Source organism: Ranitomeya variabilis, chromosome 1 (assembly GCF_051348905.1).
Source record: "Ranitomeya variabilis isolate aRanVar5 chromosome 1, aRanVar5.hap1, whole genome shotgun sequence".
Taxonomy (NCBI): Eukaryota; Metazoa; Chordata; class Amphibia; order Anura; family Dendrobatidae; genus Ranitomeya; species Ranitomeya variabilis.
The window spans coordinates 373,579,272-373,604,370 of NC_135232.1; the positions used below are offsets into that span (position 1 = coordinate 373,579,272).

Here is a 25,099-nt window from a genome sequence, read left to right on the forward strand (position 1 = left end):
ATCATTTGTGCTTTTATAATATATGGTTGTCTAAAAAACATGAAAGCCATCGCATGTACTTACATTTTTTTAAGACATGGCTTCTTAGTTATATAATCTTACTTTTTGCCAAGATTAAACTATGTGGTCCTATTTTAAATTTTTTTGTTTAATTATGTTTACTTTTAGATTCCTTTCCACTGGCCTTTCATATGCGGCACTGCATTTAGAATTTTTACTTGGCAAATCAACAGGCATTGTGCAGGCTACATGCTCGGAAATCTGGACAAGGCTACATCAAGAGGTCATGCCTGAGCCTAAAATGGCTGACTGGTTGTGTATAGCTCAAGGATTTCAGGACACATGCCAGTTTCCCCACTGTATTGGAGCTCTGGATGGGAAGCACATCCGTGTGCATAAGCCGCCAAACTCAGGGTCCCAATTCTATAATTATAAACAGTATTTTTCTGTAGTGCTGTTGGCCCTGGTCGACAGTCACTACAGGTTTATAATTGTAGATATTGGGGCCTATGGGAGAACTGGAGACTCAAGAGTCTTCCATTCTTCCATTATGGTTCGGCGGTTGCGCACTAATGAGTTGGATCCCCCACCCCCAAGTCACATACCAGGGGCTAATTTGGATGCGGTGCCTTACGTGAAGGTAGCAGATGTGGCATTTCAATTAACACGCAACCTCATGAGGCCCTATCCATGGAGAGACCTGGACTACCGGCGCTGAATTTTTAGTTTGCATCTTTCCCGCGCCTGCCGTCTGGTAGAGTATTCCTTCAGCATTCTCTGTGCCCAATGGCGGGTACTGCAGTCTGGTAAACATATGGGGTATCGGCGTACTCAGGACAAATTGTACAATGACTTTTGTGGTCCAATTTCTCCTGTTACCCTTGGTAAAATAAAACAAATTGGATCTGAAGTAAAAATTTTGTGAAAAAAAGTTAAATGTTCAATTTTTTTAAACATTCCAAAAATTCCTGTGAAGCACCTGAAGGGTTAATAAACTTTTTGAATGTGGTTTTGAGTACCTTGAAGGGTGCAGTTTTTAGAATAGTGTCACTTTGGGGCATTTTCTGTCATATAGACCCCTTAAAGTCACTTCAAGTGTGAGGTGGTCCCTAAAAAAAAAATGGTTTTGCAAATTTTGTTGTAAAAATGAGAAATCGCTGGTCAAATTTTAACCCTTATAACTCCCTAACAAAAAAAAAAATGTTTCCAAAATAGTGCTGATGTAAAGCAGACATGTGGGAAATGTTGTTTATTAACTATATTATGTGATATAACTCTCTAATTTAAATGCAGAAAAACTAAGTTTGAAAATTGCTAAATTTTTACAATTTTCTCCAAATTTCCGTTTTTTTTTCACAAAATAAATGAAAGTTATATCGAAGAAGTTTTACCACTATCATAAAGTACAATATGTCAAGAGAAAATAAACTCAGAATCACCAGGATCCATTGAAGCATTTCAGAGTTATGACTTCATAAAGTGACAGTGGTCAGAATTGTAAAAATTGGCCCTGTCACTTAGGTGAAAACAGGCTTCGGGGTGAAGGGGTTAAATTGCACAGTAACCAATGAAGCAGGAAATAAACAAGCTGTAAATGAGAGAACATTGTCAACAATGTATCACAATACACTACAATTCAGTACTACAAAGTATAGTGAAACTGATCATATGCATTTGTATAAAGGCATGACATTGTCCTGATGCAGAATATATTTTGAGCCAAGCAGATACCTCCCTGATGATATTACATGACAGCTAAGGCCCCTTTCACACATCAGTTTTTTGCCATCAGTTGCAATCCGTCAAATTTTGAAAAAAACGGATCTGGCGACTGATGCCGCCGGATCCGTTTTTTCTCATAGACTTGTATTAGCGACGGATTGTGACGGATAGCCTCACGTTTCATCCGTCGTTTGCCGGATCCGTTGAAAATTGTTTGTCCGGCGGCCGGAGACAATGGACAAAGTATTTTTGTGTATGTCGAAAAAACGGACAGTGACGGATAGTTTGCTAGAATGGAAACCTATGGTGCCGGATCCGTCAAATGATGGAATCCAGCAACGGATTCCGTTTTTTTAACTGAGCATGCTCCGATCCAATTAGCCAGATCCGCTAGTCGGATCCATCTAAAAAACGGATCGGTCGCATCAGTTTTCACAATCTGCGATCGATCCGTCAAGCCAACGGATTGTGACTGATGGCAAAAAGCTGATGTGTGAAAGGGGCCTAATTATTTCCCTGTATTTGTCAGCATTGTGGACACAATCAATTAATTCCTGACTAAATCCCTAACTATATTTGCTGAAGTGTAACCCCAACTTGTAAAGGTACCTTCACACGAAACGACTTTGTAACGATATCACTAGCGATCCGTGACGTTGCAGCGTCCTGGCTAGTGATATCGTTTAGTTTGACACGCAGCAGCGATCAGGATCCTGCTGTGATGTCACTAGTCGCTGAATAAAGTTCAGAACTTTATTTGGTCGTCCGATCGCCGTGTATCGTTGTGTTTGACAGCAAAAGCAACGATACCAGCGATATTTTACTCTGGTAACCAGGGTAAACATCGGGTTACTAAGCGCAGGGCCGCGCTTAGTAACCCGATGTTTACCCTGGTTACCAGCGTAAGCGTAAAAAAAAAAACCAGAACATACTCACCATCTGATGTCCGTCAGGTCCCTTGCCGTCTGCTTCCCACACTGACTGAGCGCCGCAAAGTGAAAGTGAAAGTACAGCACAGCGGTGACGTCACCGCTGTGCTCTGCTCTCACTGTACGGCGGCACTCAGTCAGAGCAGGAAGCAGACGGCAAGGGACCTGACGGACATCAGATGGTGAGTATGTTCTGTTTGTTTTTTTTAACTTTTACGATGGTAACCAGGGTAAACATCGGGTTACTAAGCGCGGCCCTGCGCTTAGTAACCCGATGTTTACCCTGGTTACCCGGGGACCTCGGCATCGGTGGTCGCTGGAGAGCGGTCTGTGTGACAGCTCTCCAGCGATCAAACAGCGATGCTGCAGCAATCGGCATCGTTGTCGCTATCGCTGCAGCGTCGTTTCATGTGAAGGTACCTTAAGAAACATCCAGCATGCAAAAATAGCAAAGGGTCAACAATCAACTCACCAATTTCCAGAATACCTGCAGCCAAGACTGGGTATCATCAGGAGGAAACGCCCGAGTCAAGGCTGCTCTGTAGGAAAGTAAGAGCAAATAGAAGATCCGTCATACCTATGCATTTTGGCATTTTGGCAAAGAGCCTTATCATTATCATTACAAAGGCTTTATCCCGAAACTTGTAGGTCTAATGTCCTACGTGGATTAGCATATTTTTTTAATTGAAACATGTTTTTCAACAAACTTTAATAAATGTGAAATTTTCACATTATTTTACCTCATTGCTGGATCTTCTATGTCCCCTAAACGTCCAGAATATTTTGCAGTTCACACTCATTATTGTACTCTGCTACAGCCCTTAGTAGAAAAAAACTGCCTTCTCTTACAGCCAAATATTTCACATTTCGAGTCATCAGTTAAGAGCATTTGCTGCAATTTTTCTGCACCCCGGTTCCTATTTTTTTGCATAATTGAGTCACTTGGCCTTGTTTCCATTTGTAAGGGATGGCTTTTTGGCTTTAATTCTTCCATGAAAATTACTTCTAGACAGACATCTCTGAACAGAAGATTGGTGAAACTAGGTCCCACTGCTTGCTGCTGGTTCTGAGCTGGAAGCACTGCTGGGCATCTTTTGATTTCAAAGAAAAGTAAGCATGACGTGTTATGTGTCTTTCAACTACTACCCTAAGTTTCCTTGGTAGACCACTTTGCAACCCCAGGGTGCGTGTCACACGGATGACAATTTGTGTTCTCCATGTGCACGTGTGCAGGACGTTTTGCCACCTGTGCAGACGGTAAAAAATTTGCAAGTCTATGTGTGGGGCACATGAACACACGGTCCGTGGAAACACACGGACATGAGCACAGACCCGTTCATTTGAATGGGTCTACGTGTGTTTCCGGTACGTGTGAAATCGGTCACCACATGTACCGGAGACACGGATGTGTGAAAAAGAGAGTTGAGTATTGAGTTAAAGAAACTTCAAATACAAATCTATACAGGTGCAATGTGAGATTCTGCTTGACAAGGGCATCCCTACAAAGTAACATGGAATCTTGTGGTACAATGTAAGCATATTATTAGATTCCTCAAATGCCATACTTTTCTTTATTATCCGCTAGGTTTGTCTTTCTTTTGACTGTAGTTTAAATTTACTTTTATCATTTTTATACCTAGTACGTAAAATGCTATTTCTATGTTGTGAGTATTCATGCGCTTTTATCTTCCTGATAACTGCATAAGGTTTTTGTGTTTTTAACATTGTTCCATAGTCTCAATCAGTCTTTCAAGGGCAGAGTCACCGTCAATTTAAGCTATATTCTTTGCAGAAAATAATAGGAATCTGCGTTTTGCCACACTTTAAGATTTTCCATATATCTCCTTTCAGAAATCAAACAATCTATATTTCAACTGATTTGTTTTATTTTTATCGCGTTTGCATATGCAGCACTTTGTTCCCCTTCGAGGTTCTTTCTGCTTTAATGAGCCATTATCACACTAGCTGAAACATGTCTGAAAAATCTCAATGTTTCTCCATTAAAATTGGTTTATAGAAGAAAACCTAAGGGGAACAGCAAACTGCATAAGATGAAAAAAAAAAGAAAAAGAAAATCTCTTATAATAAAAGAAAGATTGGTTCTCAGCATCTTCAATATTTTGTCTGTTATGCACATAGTCTAGGCAGGATGGAAGGATGGCTTAAAAAACCTACAGCGTAATGCTGGGAAATGAGTGTTAAATTGAGTTTCTTTTTAATTTGAAAGCAGAGTCTTCTTGGCATCTCACATATTATTCAACAAAGCAAAGAACAACTGGGAACGGGAAGGGGATAAATAGTACGGCAGATGAGTGAAATATACATGAGGTTCTTTCCATGTAACAAATTGAGGTTTAGAGCTGTGACCTAATTTCGTGTAACAAAAATTTGTGAAGCAGAGAGCATGTCATGATGTACTGCTAAGCAGGAGTTACTAGGATGAAGCAGAAAATACAACAAGGGTGGGCAACTTTGTAAAAATAGAAACCTAACTAGCTTGTATTACTGAAAAAAATGTAATTACCATGATGGAAATAAGACATCTATTTGAGATAGGCTGGAGACATTTCAGAATTTAGAGTAAATTGAATATTAAAGCGGTACAGCTTTCCAGACAGAAACATAGCTATGCTAGCACTTTTTTCTTTGCGAAAGTACTAAATATATGTGTACATTTTGAGTCTGATAAAAGCCATTTATTCTAAATGAGATCACTCTAAGGCCTCATGCAGACTGCTGTTTTTCACGTACATGTTCTATCTATGTTTTTTCACAGATAGGCTATAATGGGTATGTGGCATTTTGCATGTCCATGTTTTTTTGCATACCAAGCAGTCTACCAAAAAAATGGAGACATCTTTTATTGAACCAAGTCACAGATCAAAATTACCCATACAACCAGTATCGGACTGGGGTGCCAAGGGCCCACCAGTAACATTGACTTTGAGGGGCCCACTTTTCATCTGCATACAAATATTACACTACCCTTGTTCATAAATTTACCTCTATCTCTATATAATAATAAACTAGGTAGTTTGGTTAATGAATGATGAGATGTGGCTTTTATCTGTACAGTATCTGTACAGAAGGAATCAAGTGAAATATGCCAAGTACTGCCCATACAGTGAGGTTGGGGGCCCAGATCTGCACAGGGGCCCACCGGGGGATTCCCCTGTTACCCTGTGGGCTAGTCCGAGCTTGCATACAACTATGGGTCCGTAAAAAATCACTGGCAGGACATGTTGTCATCTTTGCGCAATCAGTGTCCATTTTTAACATTTTTTACAGACCAGAATCACTAATAAAACATCAAATCCAAAACACTGATGCAAATCAATGTTTTTGTGTATAATAAAAATTGCTGACATCTGAATGAAGCTCAATGGGGTTGTCCAGGACTTTAACATTGATGGCCTATCCTTCGGATAGGTCATAAATTGCTAATCGGTGGATTTACGACACCAGGCACTCCCGCCGATTAGCTGCTCCCAGATCTTCACAGCACTGTCAACTGCATAGTGGCCGCAGCTGGGGACTGCACATGTGCCCCATATGCAAATCAATTGGGGGTGAATGTGCAGTACCCAGCCATGGCCACTTCTCCTTCAACTGATCTATGCTGTGCCACTCCCTAACTGAGCAGTTTCATCCAACAACAGGAACCGCTGACTTATAGGCGTGCGAGAAGACTCTGCCAAACGATCAGACATTGATAACCTATATCAAGGTTAGGTCACCAATGTTAAAATCCCAGACAACCCCTTTAAGACGTATGATCCATCAGTGGTGGTGCAGCTTCTGGGATTTTGGGTGCTATATTTGTTATTTCATGAAACATGCTGTATGTTTACTTGATTGAAATGTTAAGTGTTTTTTTATCATATACATCTACATTCAAAGGTTTAATTAAAAACTTTTAGTGAGCTATAAATGCACAACAGCATATTGAACTTGGATTAAGAATTCAAAAAGGTGAAAACTGAACAACTATGCATAGTAGACTAGGTTGGTATGCTTGATTGTAAAGGCTCATTATATTGTACATGACATCAGATCCGCACACAGAGTCTGATTCGCTTTTACCTCCCATAAACAATGTTTATATTTATAGTTGTCTGCATGCTCGCTACTACATTTTTTTGTATGTACAAACATACTCTGATCTGCTGCTGAAAAATTGCTCTTCAGTTCTGCTGTTCACTGACTCTTTGCTATCTGCTGCCCAGCATGTGAAACATGATAGCGATAGAGCAAGGAAAGTTTGGTACCAGAGGAGAAACATGTCATGAATGTATGAAGGCACTTCAGCTAGACAGTACTTTAATGAGTGACTTACTGGTGTTAAACTGGTTGCATACAGTTTTTAAAGATTAAAATGTCAGATCAGTAATTACATGTCGTTTCCTATTTTTATGCATACACTTTTTATTAAGCAATCAGCACCAAGGACAGCAGTCAAGATAGTATAGGAGAGACAAACATATTCCACAATAAATTCATTGCTCCTTGGAACTCACTTTTTGTTAGTTCACATAATGATGATGACCATTAAATGTATTTTACATGTCCATTAAATGTATCCAATTATGTTGATGTTAATGTTTTGCAGTTTATTTCTTTCACTAAATTTTAGGAAATACCATAAATCTCTGGAAATGTGTAACCAAAAAATGACCCATGGTATAATAGCTATTTATATCTTGAAGAATATTTGGTGATTTTTCTTTTTCGTTTTCCTCCGCATAGGTTCCCAAGCATAGATATAAAATGTTCCTATAGAATCCACTGCATATTGCCAACTGCTGTTTCTTATAGTCCATGGTGCTACTGTACATTTTAGATCTATACGCTCCTAAAGGAAATCTGTCAGCAGATTTTTACAATTTAATCTGAGAGGATCAAAATGTAGAATCAGAGAGCCTGACTCCAGGGATGTGTCACTTGCTCGGCAGTGTTTTATCAGCAGGAGATTATCATTGCCAGATTAAGTCTCACATTCAGCCCAGTTCAGCTAATCCATGAAACCCCGCCCCTACCACTCATTGGCACCTTGCCGACCATTCACAATGTACACAGGAAGGTGCCCATCAGGGGTGTGGGCGGGGTTATATACAGTTAGCAATCTGAGCATTGCTACACATCTATAACAGAAAAGCCAAGGATTCTATTAAAACTGCACCAAGCAGTTCAGTAAGTGACACATCACTGAAATCACGCTCTCTGCCCCTACATCATGCAGGCCGCTCTCAGATTACATAGAAAAATCTTGCTGACAGATGCCTTTGCTCAGACACTCATATTTAAGTCACATGCCATCCATTTCCTTGTAATCCTCCTTGAGATTGTTCTACTCCTTCATTGGAGTTCAGCTGTGTTTAATTAAACTGATAGGACTTGTTTTTTTTATGGTTGGAAAACCTTTTAAAAATAATGTCTTCTTGTAATCACCACTAAAGGGAGATTACGAGTTTTCAGTATATATATGTACTGTACAGTGGGTACGGAAAGTATTCAGACCCCTTTAAATTTTTCTTTCTTTGTTTCATTGCAGCCATTTGGTAAATTCAAAAAAGTTCATTTTTTTTCTCATTAATATACACTCTGCAGCCCATCTTGACTGAAAAAAACAGAAATGCAGAAATTTTTGCAAATTTATGAAAAAAGAAAAACTGAAATATCACATGGTCATAAGTATTCAGACCCTTTGCTCAGTATTGAGTAGAAGCACCCTTTTGAGCTGGTACAGCCATGAGTTTTCTTGGGAATGATGCAACAAGTTTTTCACACCTGGATTTGGGGATCCTCCGCCATTCTTCCTTGCAGATCCTCTCCAGTTCTGTCAGGTTGGATGGTGAACATTGGTGGACAGCCATTTTCAGGTCTCTCCAGAGATGCTCAACTGGGTTTAGGTCAGAGCTGTCTGGGCCAGTCAAGAATGGTCACAGAGTTGTTCTGAAGCCACTCCTTTGTTATTTTAGCTGTGTGCTTATTGTCATTGTCTTGTTGGAAGATGATGAACCTTTTGACCAAGTCTGAGGTCCAGAGCACTCTGGAAGAGGTTTTCATCCAGGATATCTCTGTACTTGGCCGCATTCATGTTTCCTTCAATGGCAACCAGTCATCCTGTCCCTGCAACTGAAAAACACCCCCATAGCATGATGCTGCCACCACCATGTTTCATTCTTGGGATTGCATTAGGCAGGTGATGAGCAGTGCCTTGTTTTCTCCACACATACCACTTAGAATTATCACCAAAAAGATCTATCTTTGTCTCATTAGACCAGAAAATCTTATTTCTCATAGTCTTGGAGTCCTTCATGTGTTTTTAGCAAACTCTATGCGGGCTTTCATATGTCTTGCACTGAGGAGAGGCTTCCGTTGGGCTACTCTACCATAAAGGCCCAACTGATGGAGGGCTGCAGTGATAGTTGACTTTGTGTAACTTTCTCCCATCTCCCTACTGCATCTCTGGAGCTCAGCCACAGTGATCATGGGGTTCTTCTTTACCTCTCTCACCAATTCTCTTCTTCCACGATTGCTCAGTTTGGCTGGACGGCCAGGTCTAAGAAGACTTCTGGTGGTCTCAAACTTCTTCCATTTAAGGATTATGGAGGCCACTGTGCTCTTAAGTACCTTGAGTACTGCAGAAATTCTGTTGTAACCTTGGCCAGATCTGTACCTTGCCACAATTCTATTTTTGAGCTCCTTGGCCAGTTCCTTTGACCTCTTGAGTCTCATTTGGTCTGACATGCACTGTGAGCTGTGAGGTCTTAGGGTACCGTCACACAGTGCCATTTTCATCGCTACGATGGCACGATTCATGACGTTCTAGCGATATCGTTACGATATCGTTGTGTCTGACACGCTACTGCGATCCGGATCCCCGCTGAGAATCGTACGTCGTAGCAGATCGTTTGAAACTTTCTTTCGTCGTCTAGTGTCCCGCTGTGGCGGCATGATTGCATCGTGTGACACAGGTTGTATACGATGTGCGCACAGTAACCAACGGCTTCTACATCGCAAGTACGTCATGAAATTATCGCTCCAGCGCCGTGTATTGCAACGTGTGACCGCAGTCTACGACGCTGGAGCGATAATCATACGACGCTGCAACGTCACGAATCGTGCCGTCGTAGCGATGAAAATGGCACTGTGTGACGGTACCCTTATATAGACAGGTGTTTGCCTTTCCAAATCAAATCCTATCAGTTTAATTAAACAAAGCTGGAGTCCAATGAAGGAGTAGAACAATCTCAAGGAGGATCACAAGGAAATAGAAAGCATGTGACTTAAATATGAGTGTCTGAGCAAAGGGTCTCAATACTTATGACCATGTGATATTTCAGTTTTTCTTTTTATTAAAATTGCAAAAATGTCTACATTTCTTTTTTTCAGTCTCGATGGGGTGCAGAGTGTACATTAATGAGAAAAAAAAGAACTTTTTTGAATTTACCAAATGGCTGCAATGAAACAAAGAGTGAAAAATGTAAAGGGCTCTGAACAATTTCCATACCCACTGCATACACAAAGAATAGATAAATATAAAGATGTCAGTGACACATACAATTAGTACAGTGTGTGCGCAGCTTACTGTACATGTATTTAATTATTAAAAGATTATCTTTCTGAAAACAATGGCGTGGGCTGCCGGATAATTTTCTTAACCAGCAAAGTGAAAGCCAATGGCTGGGGGCAGATGTTTATAGCCTGAGAAGGGGGTAATACCCATGGAACTTCACAGGATATTAAGATCAGCCCGCCTTTACTGTTTAATAAAATGGGGGACCCCCCACAAAACTTACATAGGGTCCCCCTAAAATTAATAACCAGCAAAGGCTAGGCAGACAGCTGCAGGCTGATATTAATAGCCTAGGAAGGGGCCATGGATATTGGCCCCACAAGCTAAAAACATCAGCTCTCAGCCGCCCCAGAAAAGGCACACAGTCAATGAAGCAATTTTCTCCTATAAAGAATTAAAATAACAAACAATATTCCTCACTTACTATTTTTTTTCCAGTTTGATCCTGATCCAATCTGAGCTGGAAAAAAAACTGCAGATGAACACCCAATGATAGAATAACATTGGTCCAAATGCAATCCGATTTTTAATCGGATTGCATTCGTCTGATTTCATTGCAAGTGGGAATGAGACATCAGGAAGGAGATGGCTGTAATTTCTGTATGTACCTATTAGTAGCAACTGATGCTTTTATGGTTAAGCCCAAAATTAACAAGTGGCATCTATATATATTCTTGGCTTTTTAGTGTACATCTTAATCTCAGTATTTACTGATTATGTTGCATGCGCTGCTGTCTTTCACATTTGATGACGGTTTGTGCCGTGGTCATATTATTCTATCATGCTTCCACTCTTTGACCTAAAGGATCAGGATGATTATCCTGCTTCGTTCTCGCCATTACAGATTACCCTGCAGGCAGTGATGTCTATTTGTTGCAGGACGGTTTAGTTATTAGAATTGTTGTGGGTAATCTTCCATAACATTTTGTAATCAGACATTTCAGCGTGTACATTAGCTGCACATGAATAAAAACACCTGATACTCAAATAATGCAGGACAAACCTAACAATACCGGTAGACAGCTTCTTCAGAAGACATATCTTTCTATTACACTTCCTAGCAAGAAGCAAAAATGGGTGCATTTTGTTCCCCATTGAATACAATCAAAATTTTCTATCCCTCCATGTTTACATAAAGAGAGCTGTTTGTTTATACTTCTTGCCGTTAAGCCTGCAACTGATTATATATTCTCTTTTCATTTTTTTCTTTTTTTCCATATCCCAGAGAATTATGTATATTTTATGATAACCTAAAATGACTTGTACATAAAAAATACAGACTTTAAAGATAAAAAGGATTAGTAGCAGGTAATGCATTTTCCATGAGTGGCTATAGGGCTCTCTGTTCAAGGATGTACAGGCTGCATACAAATGAACTGATAAAAGTCTGAAGCTACGGATGGGCAGAAAGACTCATGCTTTGCTGAAGATGATTCTTAAAGTTACAATAAATCAGACAGACAGTGTCGGCCTTTGAGGATAAACCTGTGATGGCTTGTTGTGCCACTTCGAATCGCCTCTGAGGCCCAGGGACTAAAAAGTGCCTGGATGTCACATTAAATCTACCGGGAGGATGGAGCACTTCAAAGAAGAACGCAATCAGATCTGATAGAAAATACATTTTCTGAAAGCTACTGACGAAAAAGTAATCTTTGATGTGGATGTTGAATAACAATTGATATTGTCTTCCCTGACATTTTTCATTATTGCCGTCTTATACAGCCTACTTCATGTATTAAAGTAATATTAACTGTTTGACAGGGACAAATCCTCAAACTATCTCATAAGCAATTGTTTCTGAATAGTCTTAGCCCACTGTCGGTAAAACCTGTCCCAATAACTGCACTTAAATATGATGCCATACACTTGACCGGCCAGGCAATATCTGATTTCAGCATTATGCCAGAACTATCCTCCAAGGAATATTAACCACAGCTACAGTAAGTTATTACTAGCTGTCAGTAAATTGCAGGAGAGCAGAGTGGAACTATATATTTTTCTAAGATGATTCTAGCTCCTTAAGAAAAAAATTATTTTAGTTTATGTTACCACAAGCAAAATCGCTTTTTCCACTGATTTTATTTTTTGTTTTGCAGCTGTCCGCATTAAAATATGATTTTTCAAATTGCTCTGATTTTTGCATTTTTGCTGCTTATTTTTTGTTTTTGTTGCAGATTTGAAGCAACATTTTTTTAGGCTTTTTTTTTAGTGCAGAAATGCTGGAATTCTGTAATTGAGAATGCAACTGCTTTTTTATATGCATTTTTGTCAGTTTCCCCACAGAAGTCTATGGTGGTAAAAGGAACTAAAAAAACACAAAGTTCAACAAAATCTATAAACACACACTGAGCATAAGTTTTCATGAAATCTTATCCACTTTGGCTGATTTGACACAGCATCTTTTCTGCACAAAAAAATCAGCTTTAAAAAATCTAAAGTGGAAACATGTCCTTAAAGGGAAATTTGACAATTTATAGAATAGATGTTTTATTTCAAAGATTTCGTAAACAGGATAATGTAACTTGTTCTCACGTTTCCTGAGTGTTGGTTCCGATGACAGAACTTTTGCACAATTGTTCTGCTCTGCCAGGTGGATAAATAATAGCTGTGTCTGTGACAGCTTATCAAAAGGGACTGATGGAAAAAGCTAAAAAAAAAAAACCTACAAAGAGCAAAGGAAAAACATCAATAGTGTGAATTGAAACAACATGAAGCTCTCAATTGGCAAAAAAATGAGATAATATTTTAATAGTTTAAGATTGGTATTAGGCTGGTTTTACACATCCGTGAAACACGGACTGGTCTCGCATCGTCTCCAGACCTAAGCTAACTGCTTCATATATGTTTATGAAATAGGTTGAAAGACCCAACAATCAGGCCAGGACTTCCAATGGGAGAAAAGTCCACGTTTCATGAATGTGTTAATCCAGTCTTAGAGCTGGCATTAGAAAAGATGATAATAGAATGGAAGCAGTTACCAACTCCAGAAGACAGAATATTCTGGATCATCACTAGTTCATATGTTCTTTAGAAGTTACCATTTGCATATTTAACATCAATACTAGTAATAATGATAAGTATAAACCTATTTGTTAAGATGGGCATAGATATAGGTGGTGTAGAGTTAGAGTCACACCAAGGTTTGGCTATTTGAGCAAGTCTAAAGGTCAGATTAGACCAGTAGCATAAATGGAACATAGAAAGTAAAATTAAAAATATCTTCAAAATTCAGCTGTAATTTTGGTCCATATTTGTCCCAAACATAGTAATCTATGAGCCCAACGAGATCTTTTGGACATCTTTATGGTTGTGTAATATAATTGGAAAAGCAATAAATAAAGAAATGTTAATGTCACCTAATGGACAAAATCTTGAATTCTGTACATCGGCTACACTAGACATTCTACTGCACTAGTGTTCTCTTGTAATTTTTGTAGCTAAATTAATCTTACCCATTAATTGGTCTCACGAGCTGCCGTAGGTCGGATTCACACTCAGAGCTTTTGGAAAATACAACAAATGCAGTTTTTTAAACCAAAAGTGGATCCAGTCCTCAATTTTCTAAAATTTTATGTTCACTTTTGATCTTAGCAAGAAAAACTGACACAAAAACAAAATCCATTTACTGAAAAATAGAAGCCAACCTTAAGGAGGTTTTAATTTCCACTGAATCAAAGTACTTACAACTTGAGAAATCCACTGTGAAAGAGATCTAACCAAATATGTGAATTTATGTCCTTCAAATGATAAGCAGAAAGATTACAGCAAGTATAATGGTGCCTTTCTTAATACCGTATCCTTGAAAGAAAAGCTTCTCCACTGCCTCACTTTTTTTCACTCCAATGCCACTTTATCACATCCTCACTTTCAGTAATGACATGGAGCCGCGGTGTCACCATGAACCTTGTTCCCTGTCACTTTTCAGTTAGAACAAGAAACACTGTAGGGTACAGGGATCTCTCCAGCTTGGATTCAGAATAGTTAACGGGGCCTGACAATTGTATGGTATCCAATGGTTTGTGCCTAACTTCTCTGCATTCATTACATACACATTGTTTACTTATTATTATATACCTTTGAAAACTAATGTTATTTACAGCTCTTGCTGCTAAGAGTATTCTATGGAATATACAAAAATGGTCTACGTAAGTGAAGCTTATATTAAATTGATCTAGGAGAAATGTCAACAAATTTCAGAAAAAGGGGAATCTATGCGAGTAATTATTTCATTTCGCATCTGTTCTTACTTATAGCAATCAATCATGGATAAATTATTCTAAAACTTGCATTATTGTTTAGCAAGGAAAAAAACAGATATTGAAACTTTTTTCTTTTATTATATATTTTTTTATTAACAGAGGTAACTACCTGCTGATTCTACTCAGCGTTGGCTCTGGGTGCTTATTAACCGCTCCTGCCGGCGATTCGGCTGCTCCTCATTAACAGGGCAGCTCTTCTTCTTCCAGGCTGCTATGTCTATGAGGCGAGACTGCCAACGTCATTCTAAAGATATTAGCAGCACATCTTTGATAACAGGAAATTAGGACTCATTACTTTTTAACGTGTTGACATTTATATGAGCATTTGCTATTTAACTAATACATTAAACTTAAAAATAGGTGGAAACATATTTTATTGATATTTTTCAAAAAAGGTCACATACTGTAAAAGCTATTGTAACCTATCCACACCTAAAAAGAAATCTCCAACTTCTAGGTACATAATGAAATTTCGAGATGCCTAACCTGCACCTGGTACTTAAATTTGTACAAGACTTGTCCTCTGGTTGCTAAGCAACTGCGTAGCAACTGTACAGGTTTATAGTCATGTTTTACGGCTCTATATTTCATTGTAGAGCTTACACCATGTAAAAGATATGCAAATACAGGACAACACAGTCGAGCTGTGGAAATATTAAACTGCAAAAAAGTAGAATTATATTCATATAAAGTTAATGCTGACATAATAACTAGCAAGATTTACTCCTGATGCAAAATTAGTGAAGACAATAATAAAAATAATAATGTATGCAACCATCAGCAAAATATATTTATACAGTACCAACTTGATAAAAAATGAATTCTGTATTTAAATTAGTTATAATAATTTTATAATATATGCTTAGATTATACCTCAATCTGCCCATTTGTAATATGTGCATTATTACTTGCCAGGCAGAAAATTTAGGAGGATCGAACCTTACAGGAACAATACTCAAAAAACTGATGCACAGTGTTATGCTTAGTAAACTTAGGCTGCTTTCACACTAGCGTCCGTACGGGGCCTGTTGTGAATTCTGCTCTTGGGCTCCCTCCGGTGGTTGTAAGTGGTAGCGCTGCTGTCTCTGAATCGCAGCATTTATCAGGTGTGTTCACTTTTTGCAATTCTGACTTGGCTATTTAGTCTTGCTTGACCCTTTAGTCAGTGCCAGTTGTCCATTGTTCCTGGAGGATTCACATCCCTGCCTGGTCTCTCCTGCTTTGCTGTTCATTTCAACAAAGATAAGTTCTGGCCTTGATTTTTGCTGTCCACATGCTGTGGCCTTATTGTTCAGTTCTTTTCCATGTTTTTGTCTTGTCCAGCTTGGTCTGTATAAGGATTTATTTAGCCAAGCTGGTATCTCTGGAGATGCAGATATACCCTCCATATCTTTAGTTAGCTGTGGAGATTTTGTATTTTCTGTGGTGGATATTTTCTAGTGTTTTAATACTGACCGCATAGTACTCTGTCCTATCCTTTCTATTTAGCTAGAAGTGGCCTCCTTTGCTAAATTCTGATTTCAGTCTGTGTATGTTTTTTCCCTCTCCTCTCACAGTCAATATTTGTGGGGGGCTGTCTATCCTTTGGGGATTTTCTCTGAGGCAAGATAGTTTTCCCTTTTCTATCTCTAGGGGTAATTAGTCCTCCGGCTGTGTCGAGATGTCTAGGGAGTGATGGGTACATTCCACGGATACTTCTAGTTGCGGTGTTAAGTTCAGGGTCTGCGGTCAGTACAGGTACCACCTTCTCCAGAGTACGTCTCATGCTTCTCTTAGGCCACCAGATCATAACAGTACAACTGGCCTACAATGAGTTAACCGCATCTCAGAAGAAGGGAAGGAAAGTGCTGAGCCATTTTTTTTCTGTAGTCTGTTGTTTTTTTTTTCCTTCCCTCTTTACCTCTGGGTGGCTCAGGAGTTCGGCGCTGGTATGGATGTTCAGGGATTGGCTTCTCTTGTGGATCAACTTGCTGCTAGAGTACAGGGTATTTCCGATTATATCGTTCAAACTCCGGTTTTAGAGCCTAGAATTCCAACTCCTGATTTGTTTTTTGGGGACAGGTCCAAATTTTTGAGCTTTAAAAATAACTGTAAACTGTTTTTTGCTCTGAAACCCCGTTCCTCTGGTGATCCCATCCAGCAGGTTAAAATTGTTATATCTCTGCTGCGTGGTGACCCCCAGGACTGGGCATTTGCCCTGGAACCTGGGAATCCGGCATTGCTTAATGTAGACACCTTTTTTCAGGTGCTTGGGTTATTGTATGATGAACCTAATTCAGTGGATCATGCTGAGAAGACCTTGTTGGCCCTGTGTCAGGGTCAAGAAGCGGCAGAATCATATTGCCAGAAGTTTAGAAAATGGTCTGTACTGACTAAATGGAATGAGGATGCCTTGGCGGCAATTTTCAGAAAGGGTCTTTCTGAATCCGTTAAAGATGTTATGGTGGGGTTCCCCACGCCTGCTGGTCTGAGTGATTCTATGTCTCTGGCCATTCAGATTTATCGGCGCTTGCGCGAGTGCAGAGTTGTGCATACTATGGCATTGTCTTCCGAGCGGAGTCCTGAGCCTATGCAGTGTGATAGGATTGTGTCTAGAGCTGAACGACAAGGATTCAGACGTCAGAATAGGTTGTGTTTTTACTGCGGCGATTCTGCTCATGTTATTTTTGATTGCCCTAAGCGTACCATGAGAATCGCTAGTTTTGTTACCATCAGTACTGTACAACCTAAATTTCTGTTATCTGTGACCCTGATCTGCTCATTATCGTCATTTTCTGTCATGGCATTTGTGGATTCAGGCGCCGCTCTAAACTTAATGGACTTAGAATTTGCCAGACGTTGTGGTTTCCCCTTGCAGCCTTTGCAGACTCCTATTCCTTTGAGGGGCATTGATGCTACACCGTTGGCTAAAAATAAACCTCAGTTTTGGACACAGCTGACCATGTGCATGGCGCCAGCCCATCAGGAAGATTGTCGTTTTCTGGTGTTGCATAATTTGCATGATGCTATTGTGCTGGGTTTCCCATGGTTACAGGTGCATAATCCGGTATTAGATTGGAAATCTATGTCTGTGACTAGTTGGGGTTGTCAGGGGGTTCATGGTGACGTTCCTTTGATGTCAATTGCCTCCTCCCCCTCTTCTGAAATTCCTGAGTTTTTGTCAGATTTCCAGGATGTATTCAATGAGCCCAAGTCCAGTTCCCTTCCACCGCATAGGGACTGTGATTGTGCTATTGACTTGATTCCAGGCTGTAAGTTCCCTAAGGGCCGACTTTTCAACCTGTCTGTGCCAGAACATACCGCCATGCGGAGCTATGTTAAGGAGTCCTTGGAGAAGGGGCATATTCGGCCATCTTCTTCACCATTGGGAGCAGGTTTTTTTTTTGTTGCCAAAAAAGATGGCTCCTTGAGACCCTGTATTGATTATCGCCTCTTGAATAAGATCACAGTCAAATTCCAATACCCTTTGCCTTTGCTTTCTGATCTGTTTGCTAGGATTAAGGGGGCTAGTTGGTTTACTAAGATGGACCTTCGAGGGGCATATAATCTTGTTCGTATTAAGCAGGGTGACGAATGGAAAACTGCGTTTAATACGCCCGAAGGCCATTTTGAATACCTTGTGATGCCATTCGGACTCTCTAATGCTCCATCTGTGTTTCAGTCCTTCATGCATGATATATTTCGGAATTATCTTGATAAATTCATGATTGTATATTTGGATGATATTTTGATTTTTTCAGATGATTGGGAGTCTCATGTGAAACAAGTCAGGATGGTATTTCAGATCCTTCGTGATAATGCCTTGTTTGTGAAGGGGTCTAAGTGCCTCATTGGAGTACAGAAGATTTTTTTTTGGGCTTCATTTTTTCTCCCTCATCTATAGAAATGGATCCGGTTAAGGTTCAGGCCATTCATGATTGGATCCAGCCCACATCCGTGAAGAGCCTTCAGAAATTTTTGGGCTTTGCTAATTTTTATCGCCGTTTCATTGCCAACTTCTCCAGTGTGGTTAAACCCCTGACCGATTTGACGAAGAAAGGCGCTGATGTGACGAATTGGTCCTCTGCGGCTGTTTCTGCCTTTCAGGAGCTTAAGCGCCGATTTACTTCTGCCCCTGTGTTGCGTCAGCCAGATGTTTCTCTTCCTTTTCAGGTTGAGGTTGACGCTTCTGAGATTGGGGCAGGGGCCGTTTTGTCTCAGACGAATTCTGATGGTTCCTTGATGAAACCGTGTGCCTTCTTTTCTCAAAAGTTTTCGCCTGCGGAACGCAATTATGATGTCGGCAATCGTGAGTTTTTGGCTATGAAGTGGGCATTTGAGGAGTGGCGACATTGGCTTGAGGGGGCCAAGCACCGTATTGTGGTCTTGACCGATCATAAGAATCTGATTTATCTCGAGTCTGCCAAACGGCTGAATCCTAGACAGGCCCGATGGTCCCTGTTTTTCTCCCGTTTTGATTTTGTGGTCTCGTATCTTCCGGGTTCTAAGAATGTTAAGGCTGATGCCCTCTCTAGGAGCTTTTTGCCTGATTCCCCTGGGGTCCTTGAGCCAGTCGGCATTCTGAAGGAAGGGGTGATTCTTTCTGCCATCTCCCCTGATTTACGATGGGTTCTTCAGGAATTTCAGGCTGATAAACCTGACTGCTGTCCAGTGGGGAAATTGTTTGTTCCTGACAGATGGACTAGTAAAGTGATTTCGGAGGTTCATTGTTCTGTGTTGGCTGGTCCTTTTGGTGGCCTTCTTTGTCACGGGATGTGCGTTCTTTTGTGCAGTCCTGTGGGACTTGTGCGCGGGCCAAGCCTTGCTGTTCCCGCGCTAGTGGGTTGCTTTTGCCTTTGCCGGTCCCTGAGAGGCCTTGGACGCATATTTCTATGGATTTTATTTTGGATCTTCCGGTTTCCCAGAGGATGTCAGTTATCTGGGTGGTTTGTGACCAGTTTTCTAAGATGGTTCATTTGGTACCTTTGCCTAAGTTGCCTTCCTCTTCTGATTTGGTTCCGTTGTTTTTTCAGCATGTGGTTCGTTTGCATGGCATTCCGGAGAATATTGTGTCCGATAGAGGTTCCCAGTTTGTTTCTAGGATTTGGCGGGCCTTTTGTGCTAGACTGGGCATTGATTTGTCTTTTTCTTCCGCATTTCATCCTCAGACAAATGGCCAAACCGAGCGAACTAATCAGACTTTGGAAACTTATTTGAGATGCTTTGTGTCTGCTGACCAGGATGATTGGGTGGCTTTCTTGCCATTGGCCGAGTTTGCCCTTAATAATCGGGCTAGTTCTGCTACCTTGGTTTCACCCTTCTTTTGTAACTCTGGTTTTCATCCTCGTTTTTCTTCGGGGCAGGTTGAGCTTTCTGATTGTCCTCGGGTGGACTCTGTGGTTGACAGGTTGCAGCAAATTTGGGCTCATGTTGTTGACAATTTGGTGTTGTCTCAGGAGGGGGCTCAGCGTTTTGCTAACCGTCGTCGGTGTGTTGGTTCCCGGCTTCGGGTTGGGGATTTGGTCTGGTTGTCTTCCCGTCATGTTCCTATGAAGGTTTCTTCCCCTAAGTTTAAGCCTCGGTTTATTGGCCCTTATAGGATTTCTGAGATTATCAATCCAGTGTCTTTTCGTTTGGCCCTTCCAGCCTCTTTTTCCATCCATAATGTTTTTCATAGATCTTTGTTGTGGAAATATGTGGTGCCCGTTGTTCCCTCTGTTGATCCTCCTGCCCCAGTGTTGATTGATGGGGAGTTGGAGTATGTGGTTGAGAAGATTTTGGATTCTCGTTTTTCGAGGCGGAAGCTTCAGTATCTTGTCAAATGGAAGGGTTATGGCCAGGAGGATAATTCTTGGGTTGTTGCCTCCGATGTTCATGCTGAAGATTTGGTTCGTGCCTTTCATTTGGCTCGTCCGGATCGGCCTGGGGGCTCTGGTGAGGGTTCGGTGACCCCTCCTCAAGGGGGGGGTACTGTTGTGGATTCTGCTCTTGGGCTCCCTCCGGTGGTTGTAAGTGGTAGCGCTGCTGTCTCTGAATCGCAGCATTTATCAGGTGTGTTCACTTTTTGCAATTCTGACTGGGCTATTTAGTCTTGCTTGACCCTTTAGTTAGTGCCAGTTGTCCATTGTTCCTGGAGGATTCACATCCCTGCCTGGTCTCTCCTGCTTTGCTGTTCATTTCAACAAAGATAAGTTCTGGCTTTGATTTTTGCTGTCCACATGCTGTGGCCTTATTGTTCAGTTCTTTTCCATGTTTTTGTCTTGTCCAGCTTGGTCTGTATAAGGATTTGTTTAGCCAAGCTGGTATCTCTGGAGATGCAGATATACCCTCCATATCTTTAGTTAGCTGTGGAGATTTTGTATTTTCTGTGGTGGATATTTTCTAGTGTTTTAATACTGACCGCATAGTACTCTGTCCTATCCTTTCTATTTAGCTAGAAGTGGCCTCCTTTGCTAAATTCTGATTTCAGTCTGTGTTTGTTTTTTCCCTCTCCTCTCACAGTCAATATTTGTGGGGGGCTGTCTATCCTTTGGGGATTTTCTCTGAGACAAGATAGTTTTCCCTTTTCTATCTCTAGGGGTAATTAGTCCTCCGGCTGTGTCGAGATGTCTAGGGAGTGATAGGTACATTCCACGGCTTCTTCTAGTTGCGGTGTTAAGTTCAGGGTCTGCGGTCAGTACAGGTACCACCTTCTCCAGAGTACGTCTCATGCTGCTCTTAGGCCACCAGATTATAACAGGGGCCGTCACGCTGCGTCGGCCCGATGTACCGACGCCTGCTGTGAAAGAAATGCCCAACGTGGGCAGCGGAAGCAGTCTTACGACGCTTCCGCTGCCCCATTGCAAGGTCCGGGGAGGAGGGGGTGGAGTTTTGGCCGCGCATGTTTCGACATGTAACTTTTTTTGTGGCGGCGGTGCGCCAAAACACAATGCAACCGTCGCACGACAGTTGCGATGTGTGGCAATACGTCGCAATGCATCGGTAATGTAAGTCTATGGGGAAAAAACGCATCCTGCAGACAACTTTGCAGGATGCGTTTTTTCTCCTAAATGACGCATTGCGACGTGCAGCCAAAAACGCTAGTGTGAAAGTAGCCTTAGTGATACTAAATGTACATATGCCAGGAAAAGTGCTCAAAAAGAGAGAACTGTGGCAATACCTATGGAAACCAATCAAATATATGTTTTATTTATAAACAATATAAAGATGCAGAAGAGATTTGTTTAATTTAAGTCTATGGACTCTACTTTCGTAATATAGAGTAGAACGTATATATGTAACACTAGCTGTTTCCAGCCAGCTAACGCTCGGCATGCTCATTGCTATCTAATTAACGCTGCTAGTGATTAAACTAAATTAAATAATGACAACATTCAATAGCGCTTACGCAGGTGGTAAATTAACTTAAAATGAGGTTAATAACAATAATAATAATTAAAAATCAGAATAATACTAATACATTTTATTCACAGTGTAAAATCAAAAGCTAACTGGATTCGTATGGTAATGTGTGGGGACAGAGCCTCGTGTGGTAATGTGTGGGGATGCAGCCTCATGTGGTAAAGTGTGAGGAAGGAGCCTTGTGTGGTAATATGTGGGGATGGAGCCTCGTGTGGTAATGAGGAGGGACGGAGCCTCGTATGGTAATGTGTGGGGACAGAGCCTCGTGTGGTAATGTGTGGGGATGGAGCCTTGTATGGTAATGTGTGAGGACAGAGCCTCGTATGGTAATGTGTGGGGACAGAGCCTCGTGTGGTAATGTGTGAGGATGGAGCCTCGTGTGGTAATGTGTGGGTATGGAGCCTCGTGTGGTAATGTGGGGGGACAGAGCCTCGTGTGGTAATGTGTGGAGACAGAGCCTCGTGTGGTAATGTGTGGGGATGCAGCCTCATGTGGTAATGTGTGAGGAAGGAGCCTCGTGTGGTAATGTGTGGGGATGGAGCCTCGTGTGGTAATGTGGAGGGAGGGAGCCTCGTATGGTAATGTGTGGGGACAGAGCCTCGTGTGGTAATGTGTGGGTACGGAGCCTTGTATGGTAATGTTTGGGGACAGAGCCTCATGTGGTAATGTGTGAGGATGGAGCCTCATGTGGTAATGTGTGGGTACGGAGCCTCGTGTGGTAATGTGGGGGGACGGAGCCTCGTGTGGTAATGTGTGGGGACAGAGCCTCGTGTGGTAATGTGGGGGGGCAGGATTATGTGTGGGAATATGGTGGGGGCGGGATTATGTGTGGTAATGTGGTGGGGGGCGGGATTATGTGTGGTAATGTGGTGGGGGGCAGGATTATGTGTGGTAATGTGGTGGGGGGGTGGGATTATGTGTGGTAATGTGGTGGGGGGCGGGATTATGTGTGGTAATGTGGTGGGGGGCGGGATTATGTGTGGTAATGTGGTGGGGGGCGGGATTATGTGTGGTAATGTGGTGGGGGGTGGGATTATGTGTGGTGATGGAGTGGGGGCAGAGCTACTGTGCAGGGGGTGGGATTATCTGTGGTAATGTGGTGGGGGGCGGGATTATGTGTGTTAATGTGGTGGGGGGCGGGATTATGTGTGGTAATGTGGTGGGGGGCGGGATTGTGTGTAGTAATGTGGTGGGGGGCGGGATTATGTGTGGTGATGTGGTGGGGGGGCGAGATTGTGTGTGGTAATGTGGTGGGGGCTGGGATTGTGTGTGGTGATGTGGTGGGGGGCGGGATTGTGTGCGGTACTGCGGTGGGGGGATTGTGTGTGGTAATGTGGTGGGGGCGGGATTGTGTGTGGTAATGCGGTGGGGGGGCGTGATTGTGTGTGGTAATGTGGTGGGGGGCGGGATTGTGTGTGGTAATGCGGTGGGGGGGTGGGATATGTGTGTGGTAATGTGGTGGGGGGTGGGATTGTGTGTGGTAATGTGGTGGGGGGGCGGGATTGTGTGTGGTAATGCGGTGGGAGGCGGGATTGTGTGTGGTACTGTGGTGGGGGGTGGGATTTTGTGTGGTAATGTGGTGGGGGGCGGGATTGTGTGTAGTAATGTGGTGCGGGGCGGGATTGTGTGTGGTAATGTGGTGGGGGGCGGGATTGTGTGTGGTAATGTGGTGGGGGCGGGATTGTGTGTGGTAATGTGGTGGGGGGCGGGATTATGTGTGGTGATGTGGTGGGGGGGCGGAGGGTGGGATTGTGTGTGGTAATGTGGTGGGGGGCGGGATTGTGTGTGGTAATGTGGTGGGGGGCGGGATTATGTGTGGTGATGTGGTGGGGGCGGGATTGTGTGTGGTAATGTGGTGGGGGCTGGGATTGTGTGTGGTGATGTGGTGGGGGGCACGATTGTGTGTGGTACTGTGGTGGGGGGTGGGATTGTGTGTGGTAATGTGGTGGGGGCAGGATTGTATGTGGTAATGTGGTGGGGGGTGGGATTATGTGTGGTAATGTGGTGGGGGGCAGGATTATGGGTGGTAATGTGGTGGGGGGCGGGATTGTGTGTGGTAATGTGATGGGGGCGGGATTGTGTGTAATAATGGGGTGGGGGGTGGGATTATGTGTGGTTATGTGTGGGGGCAGAGCTACTGTGCAGGGGGCGGGATTTGCGAGTAATCACGATGTCTCTTATATATATAGATGGGCATAAACCCATCTGTCTATCAGGATCACCTCATTCATATAGTCCTTTTCCTCTCTGAAGAGACAATTTTCAGGATCACCTCATATAAGATAACTTTAAAAGTAAAAGAAAAACCACATTCAGGAAGCAAATTAATCATTTTAATTTACTGAGTTTTTGTAGTCTCCCCATCCCACAAAACTGCATTCAGCAGTATTCTGCTTCTCTGAGAGATCTCTTAAGAAGGTGGTGGCATATTCTATCTTCAGATCTTCAAACTGATGACTGACAGTTTGGACCAGCAGCATGGCTGAGCAACTAACCCAAGCAGTTCACTCTTCAATGCTATAAGCAGGTGGCAGCTTTTCCTCTGCAGCATTGGAAGCAGGGCCATATTTGCCACTAGGCACTTGAGGGCAAGTGCCTATGGCAGGACGATGCGGAGGGGCAGCACCTGAGCAAGTTTTTTTTCTGTTGTTTCTGTTGTGAGGGGGGTGAGATGAGCCATGCATACAGGATGGGAGGGGGGTGAGATGAGCCATGCATACAGGATGGGAGGGGGGAGATGAGCCATGCATACAAGAGGGAAGGGGGAAGATGAGCCATGCATACAAGATGGGAGGGGGCATTATACAGTATGGGGCATCATGTGTGGCCATTATACAGTATGCAGCATCATGTGTGCCCATTATACAGTATGGAGCATCATGTGTGGCCATTATACAGTATAGAGCACTGTGTGGCCATTATACAGTATGGAGCATCATGTGTGGCCATTATACAGTATGGAGCACTGTGTGGCCATTATACAGTATACAGTATAGAGCACTGTGTGGCCATTATACTGTACGCAGCATCATGTGGGGCCATTATACAGTATTGAGCATCATGTGGGGTCGTTATACAGTATGGAGCACTGTGTGGCCATATTTTTTTGTTTATAATTATTGTTTAGGAAACAGTGTGATCAGCAGTACTAAATGGGTGTGGTTGGGGCGTGGATATGGGTGTCACTAGTTCTGAAATGGGTGTGGTCAGAAGCATGGCCTAAAATTTGC

General features: G+C 42.2%; 1 protein-coding gene across 1 annotated transcript in view; it reads right to left on the reverse strand.

Annotated features, from left to right (window-relative positions):
- Positions 1-24,349, reverse strand: part of LOC143795583 (uncharacterized) — a 100,298-nt gene extending 75,949 nt beyond the window's left edge. The window contains exon 1 of the mRNA XM_077281015.1: positions 24,212-24,349. Coding sequence (XP_077137130.1) covers positions 24,212-24,349 — 138 coding nt within the window. The remainder of the gene's footprint in view (positions 1-24,211) is intronic.
- Positions 24,350-25,099: the final 750 nt, after the last annotated feature.